The 19,860-nt window shown below is 33.9% G+C and overlaps 3 protein-coding genes across 3 annotated transcripts; all 3 read left to right on the top strand.

Annotated features, from left to right (window-relative positions):
- Positions 1-359: 359 nt before the first annotated feature.
- On the top strand, positions 360-4,220 carry LOC125061047. The gene is made up of 4 exons (XM_047666187.1): positions 360-504; positions 1,612-1,807; positions 2,386-2,603; positions 3,547-4,220. Exons 1-4 carry the CDS (start codon positions 360-362, stop codon positions 4,218-4,220), a joined length of 1,233 nt encoding a protein of 410 aa, XP_047522143.1.
- A 2,084-nt stretch (positions 4,221-6,304) lies between these two features.
- Positions 6,305-12,015, top strand: LOC125061046. Its single transcript, XM_047666186.1, has 3 exons — positions 6,305-6,446; positions 10,187-10,271; positions 12,012-12,015. The coding sequence occupies exons 1-3, from the start codon at positions 6,305-6,307 to the stop codon at positions 12,013-12,015; spliced, it is 231 nt and encodes a 76-aa protein (XP_047522142.1).
- Positions 12,016-12,692: 677 nt separating this feature from the next.
- LOC125060850 (odorant receptor 22c-like) lies at positions 12,693-13,361 on the top strand. The gene has a single exon (XM_047665957.1). It carries the CDS (start codon positions 12,693-12,695, stop codon positions 13,359-13,361), a length of 669 nt encoding a protein of 222 aa, XP_047521913.1.
- The last annotated feature ends 6,499 nt before the right edge of the window (positions 13,362-19,860 follow it).

Below are 19,860 nucleotides of genomic sequence, written 5' to 3'. Positions count from 1 at the left end.
AAAAAAAAAAAAAACATGGCGATTAAAAAGAGTGGCGGAGAGTTTATTGCCAGTTCTTCTCTTCCGTTCTACGCCCTTGATTTGAGAACTGGCAGTAAATGTAAAATTAGAAGCATTAATATGTATTTCTTTAATGACGCATCACAAGTGTACATTGTTTTACCTACGTGAATAAATGATTTTTGAATTTGAATTTGAATTTATTAAAAAGAAATAAATTTTGTCGTAGCTGTTATAATAATTATTTCTTTTTTTATAGAGAATAATGTAAAATCTATAGTTAGCAATATTTGTAAACATGTGAGCACCATGTATCTACATAATATATTAGTGTAATAAATTTATTTTTAGGCCAAGCAATGAATGTTAAAAGAAGATTATTAACATTTTGGGAATCCTTTCGCAAGTACGGCCTTGGACATTGCGAGCTTGAAGAAATGCTGACAAATGTGAGTCTCCTCTTGAGAACTGTCACTCTCAACATTGACATCAGGAATAAGAAACGTAAGTAGCTAAGAAGTTTGAATGCTGTTCACGGCGATATTGGACTGTCCGGCATCGCATGGCTGGACTTTTAGTTTCTTGAAACAGTTTAGAAATGGCTAAAATTGTGTATCATAGCTACTTTCACAGCGTTATGTATTGTGTTGTGTTTACGGTATTGTATTGTGGGGTCCTGCTGCAGAGGTTCAATCCATATTTGTGTTGAGAAGCGGGCTACGGAATAAGTTTAATGAATTAAATATTAAAACACTATCTGGTCAATATATTCTTGAAGCCTTGTTGTATGTACAAAAAAATATAAACGATTTTAAAACAAATGGTGACTTTTACCAGTATAATACTCGTATTAGAACTAATATAAGCGTACGACCAACCAGGCTTCAGAAGATAAACCACTTCTTATATGGAAATTGGATTCGTTTTTACAACAAACTCCCAAGCCAAATTAGAGAATTATCACTAAATAAATTCAACGCCCTCGTTAAACGTAAATTAATCAGTAAAGCTTTTTATAAATTTGACGAATATTTAAATAATCCTTATCCTTGGGATTGATTTGCTCCAGTTCAAACAATTTATATGACTCAATACTTGGCGATTAAAAAGAGTGGCGGAAAGTTTCTTGCCAGTTCTTCTTACCCGCTCTACGCCCTTGACTTGCGAATATGATTAAAGATATTTTGAGTTTGAGTTTGAAATTAATCATTTTACTATAGTCGACTTTCTATATGTGTCAATTCTTAGAGTAGTAGTCCAATTTTTGGACTAGTGGCTTCAGCGTGCGATTCGATGAATGTGAAAGAAAACATCGTGAGGAAACCGGCTTGACTTAGACCCAAAAAGTCTACGGCGTGTGTCAGGCGCAGGATTCTGATCAGCTACTTGCCTATAAAATTGACATATCATGGAAAAGATGCAGAAATCTGAGGCCCAGATATTTTTGATATTTTTTGATAAGTCTGAGAGATTTAAATATTTTTTTTAAACAAAGAAGAATCAACTGATTAATTCTTAAACTGACTCGGGCATATTTCATAAGTGTTTGATTGTCCACGTTTTAACATGTATGATATTTGAGGGAATATATAAAATATTTTTTTTTTACAGCGATACCACTAATCACCTACGCGTTCACAATATTGGGGTTTCTTTGCTACTACTACATCTACTTCTTTTCAATGATCTGGTGTGCGTTTGTCCGCTACCGTCATTCTGGATACTTTCTGGGTTCAGTCATCGTCTTCTCCGTTGGAGCTTACACTGAATCCTGTGGCATTCGTCTGCTGTTTATGGTCATAAATAGGTATATAAATACTTATATATTTTCCTGGTTACCAAAGGAAATTAAAATAGTTCGTTATCATGAAACATACAGTGAAACCTTCTTCCAGTGTCCAATTTTCAGGTTAAGTGTCCAGAAACAGCAAAAAATTATACATTTAAGAATCTTCCACCGCTATAATTTAATCGCTTTTAATAACGTTTTAAACGAACACATATTATTTTTCATCTGTTTGCTATATTATAAAACAGAACGGCAGATATATAGTAAAAAAAGCATCAATAACATATCAACCTTGCGATTCTGTTACTCACTTTTCGAACTTACACAGCGGTTTTCGCCTCGTTAGCATAAAATTACTGCTTCACGACTGATTTGAGAGCGACCGCCGATGCGAAAACCGCTGTGTGAGTTCAAAAAGTGAGTTACAGAATCGTAAGGCTGTAAACCGCTTTATTGGAATTAGTAGGAATGGCCTATTATTCTCATAGCTAAGTTAACTTTCAATATATCAGTCATATTATAGTCAATTCGAACGGTTACTCTAAAGATTTTACTTTAAAAAACCATAAAATCTTTCTTATTTTTCTCCTATACAGAAAAGTGTTAAGAGAAGTGGTAGAGAGATATCGGGTCTGCAGTACTCAAGTGGAACCTGGTAGTCGTCTAGCAAACAACATCGTGAAACATTTAAAAACAGTGAAGAAGAGGGCAACATTAATTTGGCTGGGTTTGGTGGTTAATGCATATGCGTACCTGATCTTGCCTTTCTTTTTACCGGGGAAGCAGTTTGCGGAGAACAGACTTATTATTTACGGTAAGCTGGTAGGAGTGTTGGCCTGGCTTAAGCGTACGACTCTCATTCCTGAGGTGGTAGGTTTGATCCTCGGCTGTGCACCAGTAGACTTTCTTAATTTTAACATTAGCTCGAACGGTGAAGTAAAACATCGTGAGGAAACCAGCTAGAACCAAAGAGTCGGCGTGTATCAGGCACAGGGGACTGAACACCTACTTGCCTATTAGATTGACAATAAAATTATTATGAAAGAGTTACAGAAATCTGAGGCTCACACCTAAAAAGGTTGTAGCGCCACTGATTTATTTTTATTTATAGCACTTAATGAAATGTCACATGACTGATTCTGTCAGGCACTCACAATAGCGACAGCGATACCGATCAAGAAGATTTTTCAATGTAGTTTTCACAATATACATGCGACGGCGTGTGCCAGGCATAGAAGGCTGATCCTTCTTGCCTTTCAGCATAAATTATCACGAATTAGATACATAATCTGAGGCCTGGACCTAAAAGGATTTGTAAATGTATTAAAGAAAAGCTGTGTAAAAAGGCTTACTATAAAGTCAACGATTATCTAGTTGATAAAAGGGCCTGGGACTAGTGCTAGACAGGCTACCTCTAATTAATTTGCGATATTTGTTTTAAAATAAGTGTTATTTGATGATTTGATATTTTAAAAGAGTACCGAGAGTTTTTTACCCCGGCTTTTTCTCTCGGCCTACACCCTCTGTCTTCTTTGCCGATGAGTAGGGATGCCTACAAATTGAAATTTAATGACGTGGAATAAGTGATACATGTATCTTATGTTCCATAATAAACATAGTTTTTTATTTTATTTTTAGCACCAGTGGTATATAACATTTCAGCTGTGAAAAGTTATTACCAAGGTCATAATGAACTCTGCATGCATAAATTTGGTTACCTGATAGAATAGCAATTAGGGTTAAATGTGAACTTTCAGGTCTAGAACCAATAAGAGAGTCACCCAACTACGAAATAGCACAAGTAATGTACTGCTTCGCAATTCCAACTGCAACCAACAGCCTCGCGAACTGTACCGCCCTCATGATCATCCTCTTTGGATACACAGAGGCCCAACTGTTAGCCTTAAGCGAAGAACTGCTTTGTCTATGGGATGACGCAGCTCACTTCAGCCAGTTTGAAAATGGAACAAAAACAGAAGTGATGAACAATTTTGTTCGACAGCGTTTAAAGTATATAATCAAACTACACAACGAGAACATAGATCTTTTGAAACAGCTGGAACAAGTGCTCAGAGTGAGCATGGCTCTTGAATTTCTGGTTCTCATGGCTGGTTTGATAGCGGCTTTATTGGGTGGGGTAGAAAACACATATATGGAGATACCGTTTGCATTCGCCCAGCTATTTATGAACTGCTATTTAGGGCAGAAGATTATTGACGCAAGTGAAACTTTCGAGACGGCGGTGTATGGATGTAGATGGGAGAATTTTGATACAGAAAATATGAAAACTGTTCTAATAGTTTTCCAGAATTCGCAGAAGACGCTAACGTTGTCCGCTGGGGGCGTGGCAATATTGAGCTTTCAATGTTTAATGTCTGTTATTAAGTCAAGTTACTCTTTCTACACTACTCTACAATCAACTTTGAAGTAAACTTTAATTGTACTAGCACTAATCATATAATTAGTTGTAGTAATAATTTAATATTAGTAGTAACAATAGTCGTAGTAAGAGCAGTGTTGGCCTAGTTCAGTGTGCGACTCACATCCCTGTCATAGGTTCGATCCCCGGCTGTGCACCAAACAAATTTCAAACGGTAAAGGAAAACATCGTGAGTAAACTTGGCTTAGACCCAAAAGTCGACGGCGTCTGTCAGACACAGAAGGCTGATCAGGTACTACTAGAATGACAAATGATCATGAAACAGATTTGAGGCCCAGACCTAATAATGTTGTAGCGCCACTGATTTATTTATTAATAATAAAAATAATAAACCAAAAATGGTATATTTATTTTGTGATGTATTAAAAATGCCTTTTCACTTCTTTCACAAACAACTTTTACCTTATTTAAGATGTTTACATATAATAATATAGCTGTCGTATCGTTAAACATCTGCTTATATGTTTAATTTTATCAAAGTCAACTGTCAAAGTTAATGATTTAGGTAACACAATGTACAATTATGAACGTCAATAAAGAAATACATATTAAATGCTTCTAATTTTACATTCACTGCCTGTACTCAAGTCGTAGAACGGACGAGAAGAACTGGCAATAAACTCTCCGCAACTCTTTTTAATCGTCAAGTTTTTGTTTTACACAAAGTTTGTAAGGAGCTGCAACCATTACACCATGTTCCACATGACATCTTAAGTAATTAATAATAAAAATAAAGATTTCCCTATCAGCAGAAGGCGTGGTGAAATAGGAGCACACACTTACATTCTCATGGTAACAACACGCAACAATATCCCTATATCATATCGAACCTTTTTCTTCAGGAACCAGTTATTGTTTTCCGCAAATCAAAATATCCAAGCATAGTTACAAAATGGGTACTTGCTATCATTATTAAGAAAATTGACCCAAAATCAGATTTCGTAAATTTGTTTAATATGAGCGGTCCATCAAAATCACAAAGTAATTGTGGAAATTAAAACATTTCAACGATTTATGCTAAAATTATACTAATGCGGGCTCCGGCCGGCTCATCTACATTTAAATTATAGCCTTAAATAAAACCCTAAGGAATAAACGGTGCTAATATAACTTAAAGGATTTTTGGATGATTCTCCTTATTCTAGTGCGATTCATACATTTTCCTTATCGTACAGTCGCTGCTTACAATGTTAGATTGGGATTAGGTATATATTAATGATTTAGGTTGGCTAATTGTGTCCTTTTATTTTTTTTTAAGTTTTGTAACAACAAAGCAAGTCGGGGAAAATCTATAATTAATGAAAAAAGTTTTTTGTCATTTGGACAAAAAATCAACAACAGATGAATTGCAAAAAAATAAGAGCACTTTTAATGGTTAATGTCAATATGAATGAGAATATACAATTTAAACACATATTTTATTATCGGTCAAGGACAGGGTAAGGTTGCCGTCGTACAAATTAAAGTTGATCAACCCATATATTATTTATCTGTAACAACCGTGTTAAACTGTGTAGAAACCGAAGAAAATCGTATTGCATGAATATACGTTTATCTTATAATAAAGTCAAAGTAAAAAATCTAAATTGTTGATTTAATGAGATTTAGATAGTTGAATTAGTAAACAAAGATATATAAGGCAGAATACGAAACACCACCTGTATCACCTCGACATTCGTCTTTCCACAACTTTCACTCTATCTCACTCTCTCTCTCTCGATCTTTCTTACTTGCTTGCTCCCTACTCTCGCTCCATGCTACGTTCGCCCTTTCTCACTCCCTCTCAATCGGTCTCAATCCCTCTCTCCCTTTTCTTCGACAAAAACGCTGCATATCTTCGTGGCGCTAATATTATTATTATAGCGTTTCATCCGTAAACATTTTACCCTCATGCGCCTAAAGAAGTATCACTTCAAAAAGAATAAAGTAACATTATCTACTTCTCTACGCTCTTTATTACAAACTACATAGACATTAACTGACCGTCACCTGAGGTGTTGTAAGTGGTTAATCGCTTATAATTTGTTCGCTATTTCAGACGAATTATCGACACCATTCTTACAATTACCTGTAAAATGAATAGAGGTGTATTCAAACGTGTTTTACGGCATTTTCTGTCGTATAGTATAAATAAATGTGATCTTAATACGATGGTAGGAAATGTTAATTTCTTTTTGAGAGCGTTGACTGTTAATATTGATAAAAGAAATACTAAACGTAAGTGTAAAGTTCCAAATCATAGACTTTTTGTACTCGTAAAATGTTAGCAACAGATTACTTACTTAATCAATGGATTATATATGTTTCCGCAGACTTGGAGATGCTACTGAGACCTACCATGTAGTTACACATTACACTTACTGATTCACTCAGATTCATCCACACACTAACGTAATGCTGGTTCATGGTTGTTAGTAAGAAATTGTTATAAACAGTTTTAAAAAATTCAATATTGTAATAAAAAAATATATTATAGAATTAAGTACTAAGTTTATTATGAAAGAGTTGGGAACTCTGACACAGGATTTTTTTTACTTAAAAGGATTCCCAAATCTTACACATTGTAATGCATACTTATAATTAAAAAAACATTTTTATTTTATTTCATGATGCAGTGTTAAAAGATGCTCCTATAGATGTCGTTTTACGGCCAAAATTAATAATGTATCCTCAATCTATGATTATAACCAATCTTGGACTGATTCATATCTAAAGACCGATCTCCAATCTGCATGCCAATAAACATTTCTGCTATCCGATTGTTTATTTGACAAAAGATTGACAGCAATCTTTTGCGTGATCCTTGCCTCTCGACCGCGTTTCGTTCAATGCAATATGTTGTGTTCAAGCATACCAAAAGTTTGCTGTTTTTGGAACGAAATAAAATAAGTAAGACTAATAGGGTCTGTTTCACAATGTATGGATAAAGTAGCAAATAGCTATGCAACGTTTTGTTTGTTTTTTTGTTACGAACAAATAAAGTTACAGAATTCTATAGAAAAACATAGAACCTCAACCTTTTTGTTGGTCATTTAATATTACTTGTAACGAAACGGGCTGTCATTTTCATATGGTATTTTTGTTTGTTAGGTTATTGAGTATTTTAGTACATATTATTACAAATATAAATTTTCTCTGAGTAGTTTGTGTATCTTGTTTTTATGATTCGAGGTTGGTTCTTTAACTTAAAAAAATGTCTACGCAAAAACGTGAAAGAAGCGTCAATTTCAGCCGGGAAGAAGTTGACCTTCTAACTTCGCTTGTTGCTGACCATAAAAATATATTAGAAAATAAAAAGAGTGACTCAGTCACCTGGCAGGAGAAAGAGCAGTGCTGGAAGACGCTGGAGGCGCTGTTTAATAGCACAAGTGGGGTAAACTTTCGCAGTGCTAAAGCTTAAAGAGGGCTACAAGAAAAAAGTCTGCCTTGATACATGCTGAAACATATCGTACAGGAGGTGGCCCTAGTGCTGCTACTCCTCTTACCCCGATCTCTATCGAGGAAAAAGTCAAAGACATGATATTGTTGTCTGTCGAAGGAAATGAAAGTCAATTGAAAGGAAAAGCTTCTAAATAAGAGAAAGCAATGGGCATTTGAAGAGGAAGAAAGAGAGCATAAAAGATAATTATGGGCCATAGAAAAAAATATATTTTTAAATAAATTAGAAAAATAATAGATTTTGTGCCTGGAGCGAGGATGTATTGTATTAAAAATTTGTATTTTTATTTAAATAAAAGCATTGAATTTTTATTTAATTTATCTCAAAAATGTTGTAATTTATAAAATATTATAGTAATAAAGCAAAATAATCACTTATAAGATTACTTCGCACACTTGCATTTCCCACGTTGTCAATTGCGCTTTGATCAATATCATCAGCTTGTTCATCTACTTGTTGCAGTAGTTCAAAATGTTCATCTCGCATATCAATAGCAATATTGTGCAACACTGCACATGCCACTATCACGGCTTGTACACGAGATACTTGAAGCAAAACCTTTTTTGACAAACCGATTTTGGGGAACCGATTTTTTCCAAACACCATATTATGTCCTTTCCACCACATTTCTGCTTCGTATTTGAGATTCGTTATAAAGATGTTCTGCTGGAGTCTTGAGGTTTTGAAGTGGATTTAGTAGGTAGTATCTATAGTACCTAACAAATATTTTTGGTTGTAGCTAATATTTTTTTTTTTTTACAAAAGTTGATGAAAAGATGAAACCTGCAAGAAGTCATATATGATAGACATCACTTTGTGTAAAAGTGTCTCCAAAGCTTCTTTTGTTAAATGTGAATTCGGCGTCATTCAGGCCCTGGATATAATAAATTCTTGTCTTCTTATGTCTTCGCACAGAAGTACGTTGTCTTCTTCCAGCTTCAGAATTACTATCCCAATCGGATAATTGCATTTAAACTTCCAAATCACTATCACTAGAACTGGAAGATGACGAAGATGAATAAATTTTCCCAATGAATATTAAGTTAGGTCGCAATCCCAAACCCAAATCATACGAGTTTCACCGATAGCAATCCGAGATTGATTTGGCCAATCGAAGCACTGTCAAAATGGACAGATAGGTTGTTGGCATGAGTAAACATTCATTTTCATACAGAGGGCAATCTTCAATCTCTTATCCGCCCTCTGAACGATTGGTTGAATAATTAGATTGGTATCTCAGTCCATGTATTGAATATTGGCATGCTTTTCTTTAGAAATGGATTGAATTGTCAGTCTATGACAGCTAAAATTGGATTGAGATTGCATATTGGTTTTGGCCGTTAGTGACGCCTTATGGCGGCGTACGATATAAAATATATATTATTTCAACTCATACTGTGCTCGAAATTCCTCCGAAATCAGAGCGTAATATTTGGCTACTACTAATTTATAATAATAAAATAGTAGCATTTAAGTTAATCATTAGATAAAATATCTAAACGATATCTTAACTTAAAAACACGAATAACGTCGTGTTTTATAATGTCGTAGGGCGTTACCTTATATCTATATAAATAAAATGAATCCCAAAATATAATATGTTGCTAGACGCAAAACTCAAGGACGGCCGGACCAATACGAGTATTTTTATGTATTCGTTGGACTTTGATAAAGGTTTTTATAGAGAAATAAAATTAAAGCATTTAGTTTTATTTAGTTCTCAGGTATAAAATCATATTAAGGTGAAGCGAAGTTCGCGGGGCAACTTATTTATAATACTTGTATGTTTACGATTAATACTTACTCTTGGCTCTTTACATTTTTATATATGTATATAATTCTACTGTACGTGTAGGTTACTGAACTGCTCTTAAACTGCTGGACCGATTTTAATGAATTTTTTTTTGTTTAGATTCATAAATCAGCCCAGAATCAGTAGTTTCATACTTTGTTTAATATCCTAATCGCTTGAAATATCATACACGACAAGGTCTGTCGGGTCTGCTAGTTGAACGGCTAATTAAGATAGTTGGCTGCGACATATATATACACACACACACATATGTAAAGATATATAGGATAAGGCTGTTGCACTCGGTCTTTGAATATTGTATTTCATGTTTATTATCTAATATATAAAATTCTCGTGTCACAGTTTTCGTTGCCATACTCCTCCGAAACGGCTTGACCGATTTTGATGAAATTTTTTGTGCTTATCCGGTATCTATGAGAATCGGCCAACATCTATTTTTCATCCCCCTAAATGTTAGGGGTAGTCCACCCCTAAATTATTTTTTTATTTTTTAGACAAAATTTTTAATTTCTATTTTTTTTATGATACAACATACAAAAATACATACAACCCTTAATTTTCATCCCTGTACGATCAACCCCTATTTTTTATTATAAATGATATACATTGCAAAACGACGTTTGCCCGGTCAGCTAGTTTACTGTATAATACAATTATATTTGACTTTAACTAAACAGAATTTAATGATTCTATCTCTTATTTCAGCGATATCTGTGATATCCTATATCCTAACAATAATTGGTCTAATCTGTTATTACTACGTGTATGTGGTTTCTGTGGCTTGGTATGTGTTCGTCCATTATCCGGCGACGGGCGATTTTATCGGCACAATTATAATGTTCTCAATAGGAGCTTTTACTGAAACTTGTCCTATTAAATTATTATTTATGATTATACACCGGTAAGTTATTTTCTTTATTTATTGAGAAAGATGTACTAACTAAATTACTGAATATAAAGTTATGTATTTTTACGCCATTAAACAAATCTTTACATGATACTTAATAATTAAATGGATTGGTAACAATAAAATCATTTAAAAACTATCTATATCTATCAAAGAAAGCAACAAACTAACTAAAATAAGTTAAGGAAGTATAAACTTATAAAATAAATAAAAAATAAATCAGTGGCGCTACAACCTCTTTAGGTCTGAGCCTCAGATTTCTGAATCTGTTTCATGATCATTTTTAAATCTAATAGGCAAGTAGGTGATCAGCCTCCAGTGCCTGACACACGCCGTTGACTTTTTGGGTCTAAGACATGTCGGTTTCCTCTCGATGTTTTCGTCCCTTGGTGCACCGCCAGGGCACGAACCTACGACTTCAGGGATGAGAGTATAACTTATACACTTATAAAAGTAATGATACACTATTCATTCCACCGAGGAACTTAGATGTCAGAGCTCTCCTTGCCGACACCTCACTTGAGGTGAACAGGTCAATATCGACGGTTAAATTACTAGATAGACAACCGTACTCAGATTCTTTCATTAACTTATATGTTATTATAGTGTAAGTAATATATTAATAAATGAATATAAATATTAATAAATTAATGATTTAAGGAAGCATAGGACAAATAATCATTTTAATCTTCCAATAAAATTATAAGTGTCAATTATAAGAGGCTTAGTTGTAAGACTAAAATGACTTTTAAAAAAACGTGTACCAAGTCCCACGTAATAATAATTGTTATCTAGTTACCCACAACACAGGGACTCCCTAGTACATTATATACATACATACCTAATATAAATGAAGTTGGTCACAACCCTTTTGTCATGAATAAAGTTTTTATTATTATTACTAATTGTTTAGTAATTGAACTATAATAATTAAAAAAACTAATAGAATCGCTTCGAAAATATTTTATATAAATGGTATTTATGTTATTATGTTATTATTATTAATTACTTAAAATGTCATGTGGAACATGGTGTAATGGTTGCAGCTCCTTACAAACGTTGTGTAAAAAAAAAAAAAAAAAAACATGGCGATTAAAAAGAGTGGCGGAGAGTTTATTGCCAGTTCTTCTCTTCCGTTCTACGCCCTTGATTTGAGAACTGGCAGTAAATGTAAAATTAGAAGCATTAATATTTATTTCTTTAATGACGAATCACAAGTGTACATTGTGTTACCTACGTGAATAAATGATTTTTGAATTTGAATTGGAATACATATGAAATAAAACTACACAATTTATAGATTCAATGTTCATAGTTTTTAATGAAACATCTTGAACGGATGTTAACGGAAATTACAAATCTCTACAAAATTCGATACAAGAAAATATTTTTCAGAAAATTAATAGCAAATGTGGTAGAACGGTATCTTCGGTGTGACGCCCAAATTGATCCTGGAAGCCGGCTTCATCAGAACATTCAAAGGCACCTGCGGACTGTCAAGAAGCGTGGCACCACAATATGGCTAACTTTGGTCATAATTGCTGAAATTCACTGTTTCACACCCTTCTTCTTACCCGGACGACACTTTCCCGATGATAATTATATCCTCTATGGTATGTGTAGATAATAATGTGAAGTTTCGTAGTACAAAAGTGACGTCAATTAATTGTCTGCCCAAATGATATTTTCTTGAAGTGTCTTCTGTGTTGACACAAATCTGTGTAGTGTGTATGATAAAAATATATACTATGGATTACAATAACGTCCAGACATCAAAGAGAATGCAGGCGAAAATCAGGGGTTTGAGAAAAAACAAAAGACGAACGGTGGCGTGTTTCATTCGCTTTTGATTAGTGAAACGGTTCGTATCACGTGCCAGTATATTAGCTGTCTCTATACTTATATGATAAAGAGAAAAGATTTCTATTTTGACATTATAATTCTCCATTATACCTGTGTATCATATACGTATATATTTCGCGTATATAAGTCAGGACAGGCCGCTACAAGAAATAAATCCAAGAACATAGTTAACTGGTATTCAACTGTTTCAAACGCCTCAGTACACGAAACTTATAAATTAAACAAATAATTTTCGACTATTCCCCGCCATAATCCAGGGATTATTCGAATGTAACAGAATAAACACTACCAACTATATACAAATGTATTATTTTTATTCTTAATGTTTGTAACATTTATGTTTACCACAAAAAATAGCTAACAACATATACTGTAGATATAGCATAATATATGATGTGGTGAATTTTAAATTATATATGTCTTTCTTTAGGTTTAGAGCCAATGATAGAATCGCCGAACTACGAAATCGCAACTGTAATAATAACCATCACAATATCAAGTGCCACCTACTATGTTGCCAACTGTACCGCCTTCATGGTAATGCTATTAGGGTACACCGAAGCGCAAATACTGTCACTTAGCGAAGAGCTACTGAACGTATGGAATGACGCCGAAAAAGAAACGGAACATATCGACATTGAATCAAGATCCAGCGCTTTAAACAACTTCATATCCGAACGAATGACAGTCATTATAAAACTTCATAACGAAAATATAACCTTGCTAAAGCAAATCGAGGGCGTTCTCCGTGTTAGTATGGCGTTAGAGTTTCTATTCCTTATGGCCGGGTTAATCGCAGCCTTGCTCGGCGGTATAAAGCACACGTATTTGGAAATACCGTTTGCATTCGCCCAAATCTTTATGAACTGTTATTTGGGACAGAAAATCATAAATGCGAGCGAGACGTTTGAGAGCGCAGTGTATGATTGCAAATGGGAGTTATTCGATAAAACCAATAGGAGAACCGTTTTGATAGTGCTGCAGAATTCGCAAAAAACACTAAATCTGTCGGCCGGCGGAGTGGCCATTTTGAGTTTTCAATGTCTAATGTCAGTTATTCAATCTTCTTATTCTTTCTACACAACCTTACAATCTACTCTTAAATATTAAATAATATATTATTTACACATAGATTTCACAATATAAAATCCCAAATCACAGCTTCTGAAGCACGTCATAAGTTAAGATTATGTGGAGGAAGTATGGTGCTGCTCTTTCAACTTAAAAAAAGGATTCTCGAAGGAGTCTAATCATATCTATCTATACATCCTTAGTGGCCGGATGACGGACGGACGGACGGACTTATTATCATATTAAAAAGTTATTGTTTTTAGTCTAAATTTGGCCATTGGGCTGTAAATAAATAAATAACATCATCGGACTGATTGTATGTGCAACACAATTAAGATTATAAGCTATTTCACCGAATAAAAATGTTTTTATGTTAAATTTGTTTATTTTCTAAGTTTGTAGGTATGAGCGAAGTTATGTAACATGTCTGTCATATAAACTCATAAATGAATTTGACGATTGACTATTGACTTTACAGTTACTTGACAGTTTTTAACAGTTCACTTGAACTTTGTTCATTCCTTAACAATATCAACAACAACAACATGTCTGATGGCGGTTTATTGACAGATGTCAAATGAAAATAATTACAGTTTGATAACTGATATTCTATATTATACACGGAAATGCTTGGTTACCCAGTACCCACATCCCAGAATTGACTGAAACGATTTTTATAAAACTTGCTGAGTTGGAAAATACCCTTAAAGGATCCATATATGTACATAATATATTGTTTAGTTTTTTTTTAGAAGAAGAGGCAAAGGGGCATGAGGCATACCTAATGCTAAACCTATGGACACTCTCAATACCATGCTTTTCCGGCCATTTGAGAATTTTATTTTTCTGAGAAATTAGTGGACTAACCTATATACAGTTACACATATTTGAAAGGGACAATTCAAACATGTCCTTCTTTTTTCGGTGTCGGTTAATAAAAGAGCGCCAGCCTATTGTTTTTCAATTGAAGTCAAACGGAAATCCAAAAATGTCTATGGATTCTGTAACAGTAGAATCTATTATTAATCTAGCTAACCCTTACGTCAAAGTCAATTGTCAAATTTATTTATTACTTTAAATAAATAAATCAGTGGCCTACAACCTTTTTAGGTCTGGGCCTCAGATTTCTGTATCTGTTTCATGATCATTTGTTAATCTTATAAGCAAGTAGGTGATCAGCCTCCTGTGCCTTTTTTGGGTCGAAGGCAAGCCGGTTTCATCACGATGTTTTCCTTCACCGTTCGAGCGAATTTAATACGCACGTAGAAAGTCTTTTTTTACGACCTCAGGGGTGAGAGTCACACGCTGAAGCCACTAAGCCAAGACTGTATAGTGGCATTTATTACTGTAAAATGACAAAATTCGTTCCCAATGAATTTTTTTATGCATATTCAGTAAGTCTGAGAATCGGGAACTATCTATCTTTCAAACCCCTAAGTGATAAGGGGTGTCCACCCCAAAAATACATACAACCCTTAATTTTCAACTCCTCCTATTTTTTATTTGGTTTATAGAGAAAAAATCACAGAACAACCTAAAAATATTTCATTCCGGAAAAGCGAATAGTCTCTGGGATGGCATAGCAAAATGTTCCATGTTGGTATGAACTAAAAAGGTAGGCTAAGTAAAATCACATTAAGGAGAAACGAAGTTCGCGGGGGCAGCTAGTTAAATCATAAATAGGCACATGCAGTCCACTGCAATGACCCATGTAAAGGGAATCCAGCCTTCCCGCTATTATCGCCAGCATGTACTTAGGGTCCCCCGCTTACCAGAGATGGCATGGCTGCGCATTGTGGCATAAAAAAAGTCCACACCTGCACAAGCAAACATTGTAGAGTCACTGCTATAGCGAGGGAACCAAGTCATGATATGGTGAGGATCGTGATAAAAAAAAATGAATTGGTCCAACAAGCAATATGCCCAGAGAAACAATTTTTACAAAACTTTATACAAAATTAATTTTTATCACTACACTTACACTTTACTACGACAGGAAATATAATTGCTATTAGAACTATTAAACGTAATTTTACTTAACTAATTGACGTAAATTGCTCACTTATACATAAAAGCAAAATTACCTGAGCTATCACAAAATAAGTGGTCAATGCAATTAAGATAGCTATCTAGGTAAAATACTTTCGTATTTATTATTTAAAATACTAGATCGCTCGCTTTTGGCCTCAATATCTATAATTTGATAGTTTTTCGATCCCTAAGTTTTTGGGTCTAACATGTTGGTATTTTTTAGTGATACGTACGAGCAAGAATTAATTGAAGAATTTATAAGTACTAAGCCGGGATTTGGAATCACGACCTCAGAGTTGAGTCTTCAGTAGGGGGCTGTTCAAGTATTACGTAAGCAGATTTACTGCACTTTATCCCCCCCCCCCCCCCCCCCCCCTCTTGTCAGCAAATGTAAGAAAAGCTCTCAAAAATAATACATAACCGTATTAATTTTTTGTAGGAATCTTCGAAAATGCATTTCGTGCAATCTGCTATCTTAAAATATAATTAAAAGCAGCAATAATTTTGCTTACGCCCGTATTGAAGGTCCTCCATACCTATACAAATAATTTATTTCCTGAAAATTTCTTTTGATTTTGTGGCACCCCATACGAGTTCCAACCCTCATCAACCACGTGGCGGTGGATGCTATAACAGTTAATGCAGAGATTTTCCTAGTATACCCACAACTCTTGTGAAAGAAAATCCGATTTATCTGATATATCTAAGCCAATATTTACTGAGCAAAGAAAGGTTTATTTTCGCAGTTATGATTTGTGCTGTTTGATTTTACCAATCATATTATGATAAGACCCTCAAAGATGGATTACCGGTACTTATTTTCATGAAAAAGGAAAAATTGTATTTCGATGATATTATGTACTTGCGACGTGATCCGTGTTCTTTTACAATTCACAAAATGCTTTATATATATTTTTTTTCAAACTAATTTTTAACTCTTGTTCATATTTATACAAATCTAAATCTTTAGATTTCCGAGACTTAGAGGGAGGGAAAAAGGAAGATTTTTTAAGAAATTAATGAATTTAATTGTCATTTAAATATTAAAAGTGTCGAAAAGAATACAAAATATAAATTTAATATTTTAAATTTATTTCTTCGATAATGAAAACACGTGGCATTTTAGTTTACAATTCGTCATTTGAGATTTCAATAAATTATTTTGCATAAAATATAAAGTACCTAATATTTCATAAATTCTCTTTACGAAATTTTCTATAAGGTAATTCACCCTTCTCTCTCTCTCTCTCTCAATAGGTCTCAATCGCTCTCTCCCTTTTCTTCGTCAAAAACGCTGCACATCTTCGTTCCGTAAAAATTTTACTCTCATGCGCCGAAGAAGTTTAATTTCAAAAGAAAATCTATTGTATATAAAACTATATACTAAAATTCTTGAATTGATTATTAAATGAAATGAACATCGTCCTCTGACTTAAATTATTGATTTTGGAAACTTTTTATATCAGATAATGTATTTTTATTTAAATATTATGCTCCCAAACAAACATTTGATTATAGGATACATGTCTTTCAGACAATAATCTCGAAAAGAAAATGAAAGGCGAATGTTGCAATTTTATGATAATTTCAAGTCTGAATTGTAACGATCTGTCGACATCTGGTGAGCATTATCGTTATCTTTAATGAGTTTTGAAACTTAAAAGGATTAGAAATGTAATGTATCCATGTCCATTATAATCAATTAATTGTACTATTTAATTATATTTACAACAAAGCGGTTACATACAAAAAAATTGTGTACAAGTAATAGTATGGATTTGATTTAATAAATTTTTGTGTGTTTTCCTGATGGTGAAATGAAAGAATGAACGTATTAAGTGGTTTCATATTCTTCCAGATATATTTGACGGCTGTGTCTAAATTTTGGAAGTTATACTTCTTTAGGCACGTTATGAAAAATTGAGATATAAGAGTAAATTTTACGATGCGCGCGCACCGTGACACAAAATTAACAGAATGAAGTTGCCCACGGAAGATGCTACGGCATTGGACATAATTTAAAAACAACATTCGAATAATAATAAAATTTATGTTACATTTAATGTAAGAAAATAATAATAAATATTTATTTATTTAATTTTTCAAATGTAAACTGAACTTTATTGACCATAATGACTCCCTGTCCAGTCTTTGATTATTTAATTGTAATTAATTTTTTTTTTTTAAAGACAATTCACACCAATTGACCGAGTCCCATGCTAAGCTGGTGAAGCTTGTGTTATGGGTACTAGGCAACGGATATATATACATATTATAGATAGATAGATATAAATACATATTTAAACACCCAAGACCTAAGCACAACACCAAATGCTCATCACATCGATGTTCGTCTCAGCCGGGGTTCGAACCCGGGACCCATGGATTCGCAGTCAGGGGTACTAACCACTAGACCAATGTGTCGTCGAATTTGCATGCAATCAAAACTATTTTTGATAATGCCAAAGAAGTATAACTTCTAACGCGCGTACATAAGTACATGCACCCTTTTTTTAAGCCCTGGAGAAGGAAGTCTTCCGCTATCCTTTCTGGTATGCAAGAAGTGTGCATTTGCCAGTACTTTTACTGGCCTGCCCTGCTTTTCTTATGAAAACGATGGCGCATCTCCTTCTTTTAGATGTTGTGATACATCTGTACGTTCTTCTTCTGTAGGCATCGTTTCATAACTGCGGATTTTTACTATGAAGGAGACTTTATTAGTTTTTAAAGTAAAAAATCGTAAAATGTTTGGTAATCTTTCAAATCAATTTGATTCGAAGATAATCGGGGATCATAGAGCTTCCTTTTTAGAAAAACATTAACGTTTAAAAAAAGTGAAGCTATTATTATATTATTACTAGCTGACCTGGCTAACTTCGTTTCGCCCTACAACCTTATAATATCGTTGTTACTTTAATTTAACTTATTTTAGGATTTCATTAATGTTAAGTATTACATTAATACAACTTTTTTGCAAGTACAGAAATGTTTTATTACTGAAGAATGGCAGTTTTACACATTAGGCATCTTCTCTCTAGCATCAATATGGCGATACTGCATGTTAAGCACTTTCTGATATCCAACATCTTTTGTTCAGGATCGAAGCATGGTTATGCATCTCCTCATTCACCTCAAGATCGAAACTGACACGAATTCGACGTAAAATGATGCGTAGTTTTGTCAACAGATGGCACCATATGGTTTTTGCATTCGTAAAATTAATTAATTTATTTATTGTTATTCGATAACTTATCCGACATTTTATTTATTATTCTGCTATTCGGGACGGAAACAAATCCAACATATCAAAAACCATGGCAATCGGTCCAGCCGTTCTCGAGTTATAAGTGTTGTAACAAACACGACTTTCTTTTATATATATAGATAGATAGTATATTAGAAAGGTCAAAGACTACATCGAAAAACAAATTGACATTTAATAAAAGGTAATTGCGTAGCTTTTTATGAATGCAGAGTTTGCCTAAATTCATACATTCAAAGCTTAAAATTGTCATTTTGTTTTAACAAAATAGGAAACATGGGATGTAGTCTAAAGCTCACGCCTAAACCTAGATCCAGGTCCTCATTATTTGTATCCTTCGATCCGTAAATCGTGCCCTAAAGGCAGGGGCGGCAAACAGTTTGTAACAACTTAGAATTTAAACTACAAAATTAACCCAAAATTCGTTTACCTACGGTTTAATTTTAAAAATAATTCACTTAAATTAGGGCTTAAATAAAAGAAACGTTTTTAATATAACAAAGATCTAGAGGAGTAATGTACAAAATGTTAATGGAATTTATTTGTAAACATTTGATTTATATTTTTGCTGTTGGCTACATAATAATAATAAAAAAAGAATGAATTGTTGTGAGCGATACGTGTAGTTAATACGTGAACTCGTTGAACGACATATATACGTATAATTCAAAACAACTAAACATTTGGCGATCAAAAGAAGTGACGGAGCGTTTCTTGCTAGTTCTTCTCGTCTTAATTAGAGAACTGGCAGTAAATATAAGTAAATAAGAGAGATTTGATTTCATTTTCATAAGTGTACAAATAAATTGGTCATATTTGTAAAAATTTACCCTCATAATTTTTCCCTAACGCGCCAAAAGAAGTATTTATTTTAAAAAAGTTTTTAAAGCGTTCACAACATCTGTAAAAGCGGTTTGCGTCGTTCCCCCTACAACACTTTGTGCTATCAAAAAGCGACACGGACGAATACTGCAGTGACACCAGCTCCCAACTTTTCTATATTTCTTTGTGCTCCTGTCTCTTTGTATCATATAGACAGATATGTTCTTCGAAAACACCGCGACGTAACTAATTTTTGTTCAGCTTTAGGTTAAATGATGCTAAGGAGCAGTTGGCCTAGTGGCTTCAGCGTGCGACTCTCATCCCTGAGGTCGTAGGTTCGATCCCCGGCTGTGCACCAATGGACTTTCTTTCTATGTGCGCATTTAACATTCGCTCGAACGGTGAAGGAAAACATCGTGAGGA

This window comes from Pieris napi, chromosome 22, assembly GCF_905475465.1.
Source record: "Pieris napi chromosome 22, ilPieNapi1.2, whole genome shotgun sequence".
NCBI lineage: Eukaryota > Metazoa > Arthropoda > Insecta > Lepidoptera > Pieridae > Pieris > Pieris napi.
The sequence above is the reverse complement of the archived record's forward strand: the minus strand, read 5'-3'. Positions and strand labels throughout refer to the sequence as shown.

Coding starts and splice junctions, on each gene's coding strand:
- LOC125061047 (XM_047666187.1), top strand. CDS start 360: ATGAATGTTAAAAGAAGATTATTAACATTTTGGGAATCCTTTCGCAAG. Junction 505..1,611: donor TGACATCAGGAATAAGAAAC/GTAAGTAGCTAA, acceptor TTTTTTTTACAG/CGATACCACTAATCACCTAC. Junction 2,604..3,546: donor GAACAGACTTATTATTTACG/GTAAGCTGGTAG, acceptor GTGAACTTTCAG/GTCTAGAACCAATAAGAGAG.
- LOC125061046 (XM_047666186.1), top strand. CDS start 6,305: ATGAATAGAGGTGTATTCAAACGTGTTTTACGGCATTTTCTGTCGTAT. Junction 6,447..10,186: donor TGATAAAAGAAATACTAAAC/GTAAGTGTAAAG, acceptor CTCTTATTTCAG/CGATATCTGTGATATCCTAT.
- LOC125060850 (XM_047665957.1), top strand. CDS start 12,693: ATGATAGAATCGCCGAACTACGAAATCGCAACTGTAATAATAACCATC.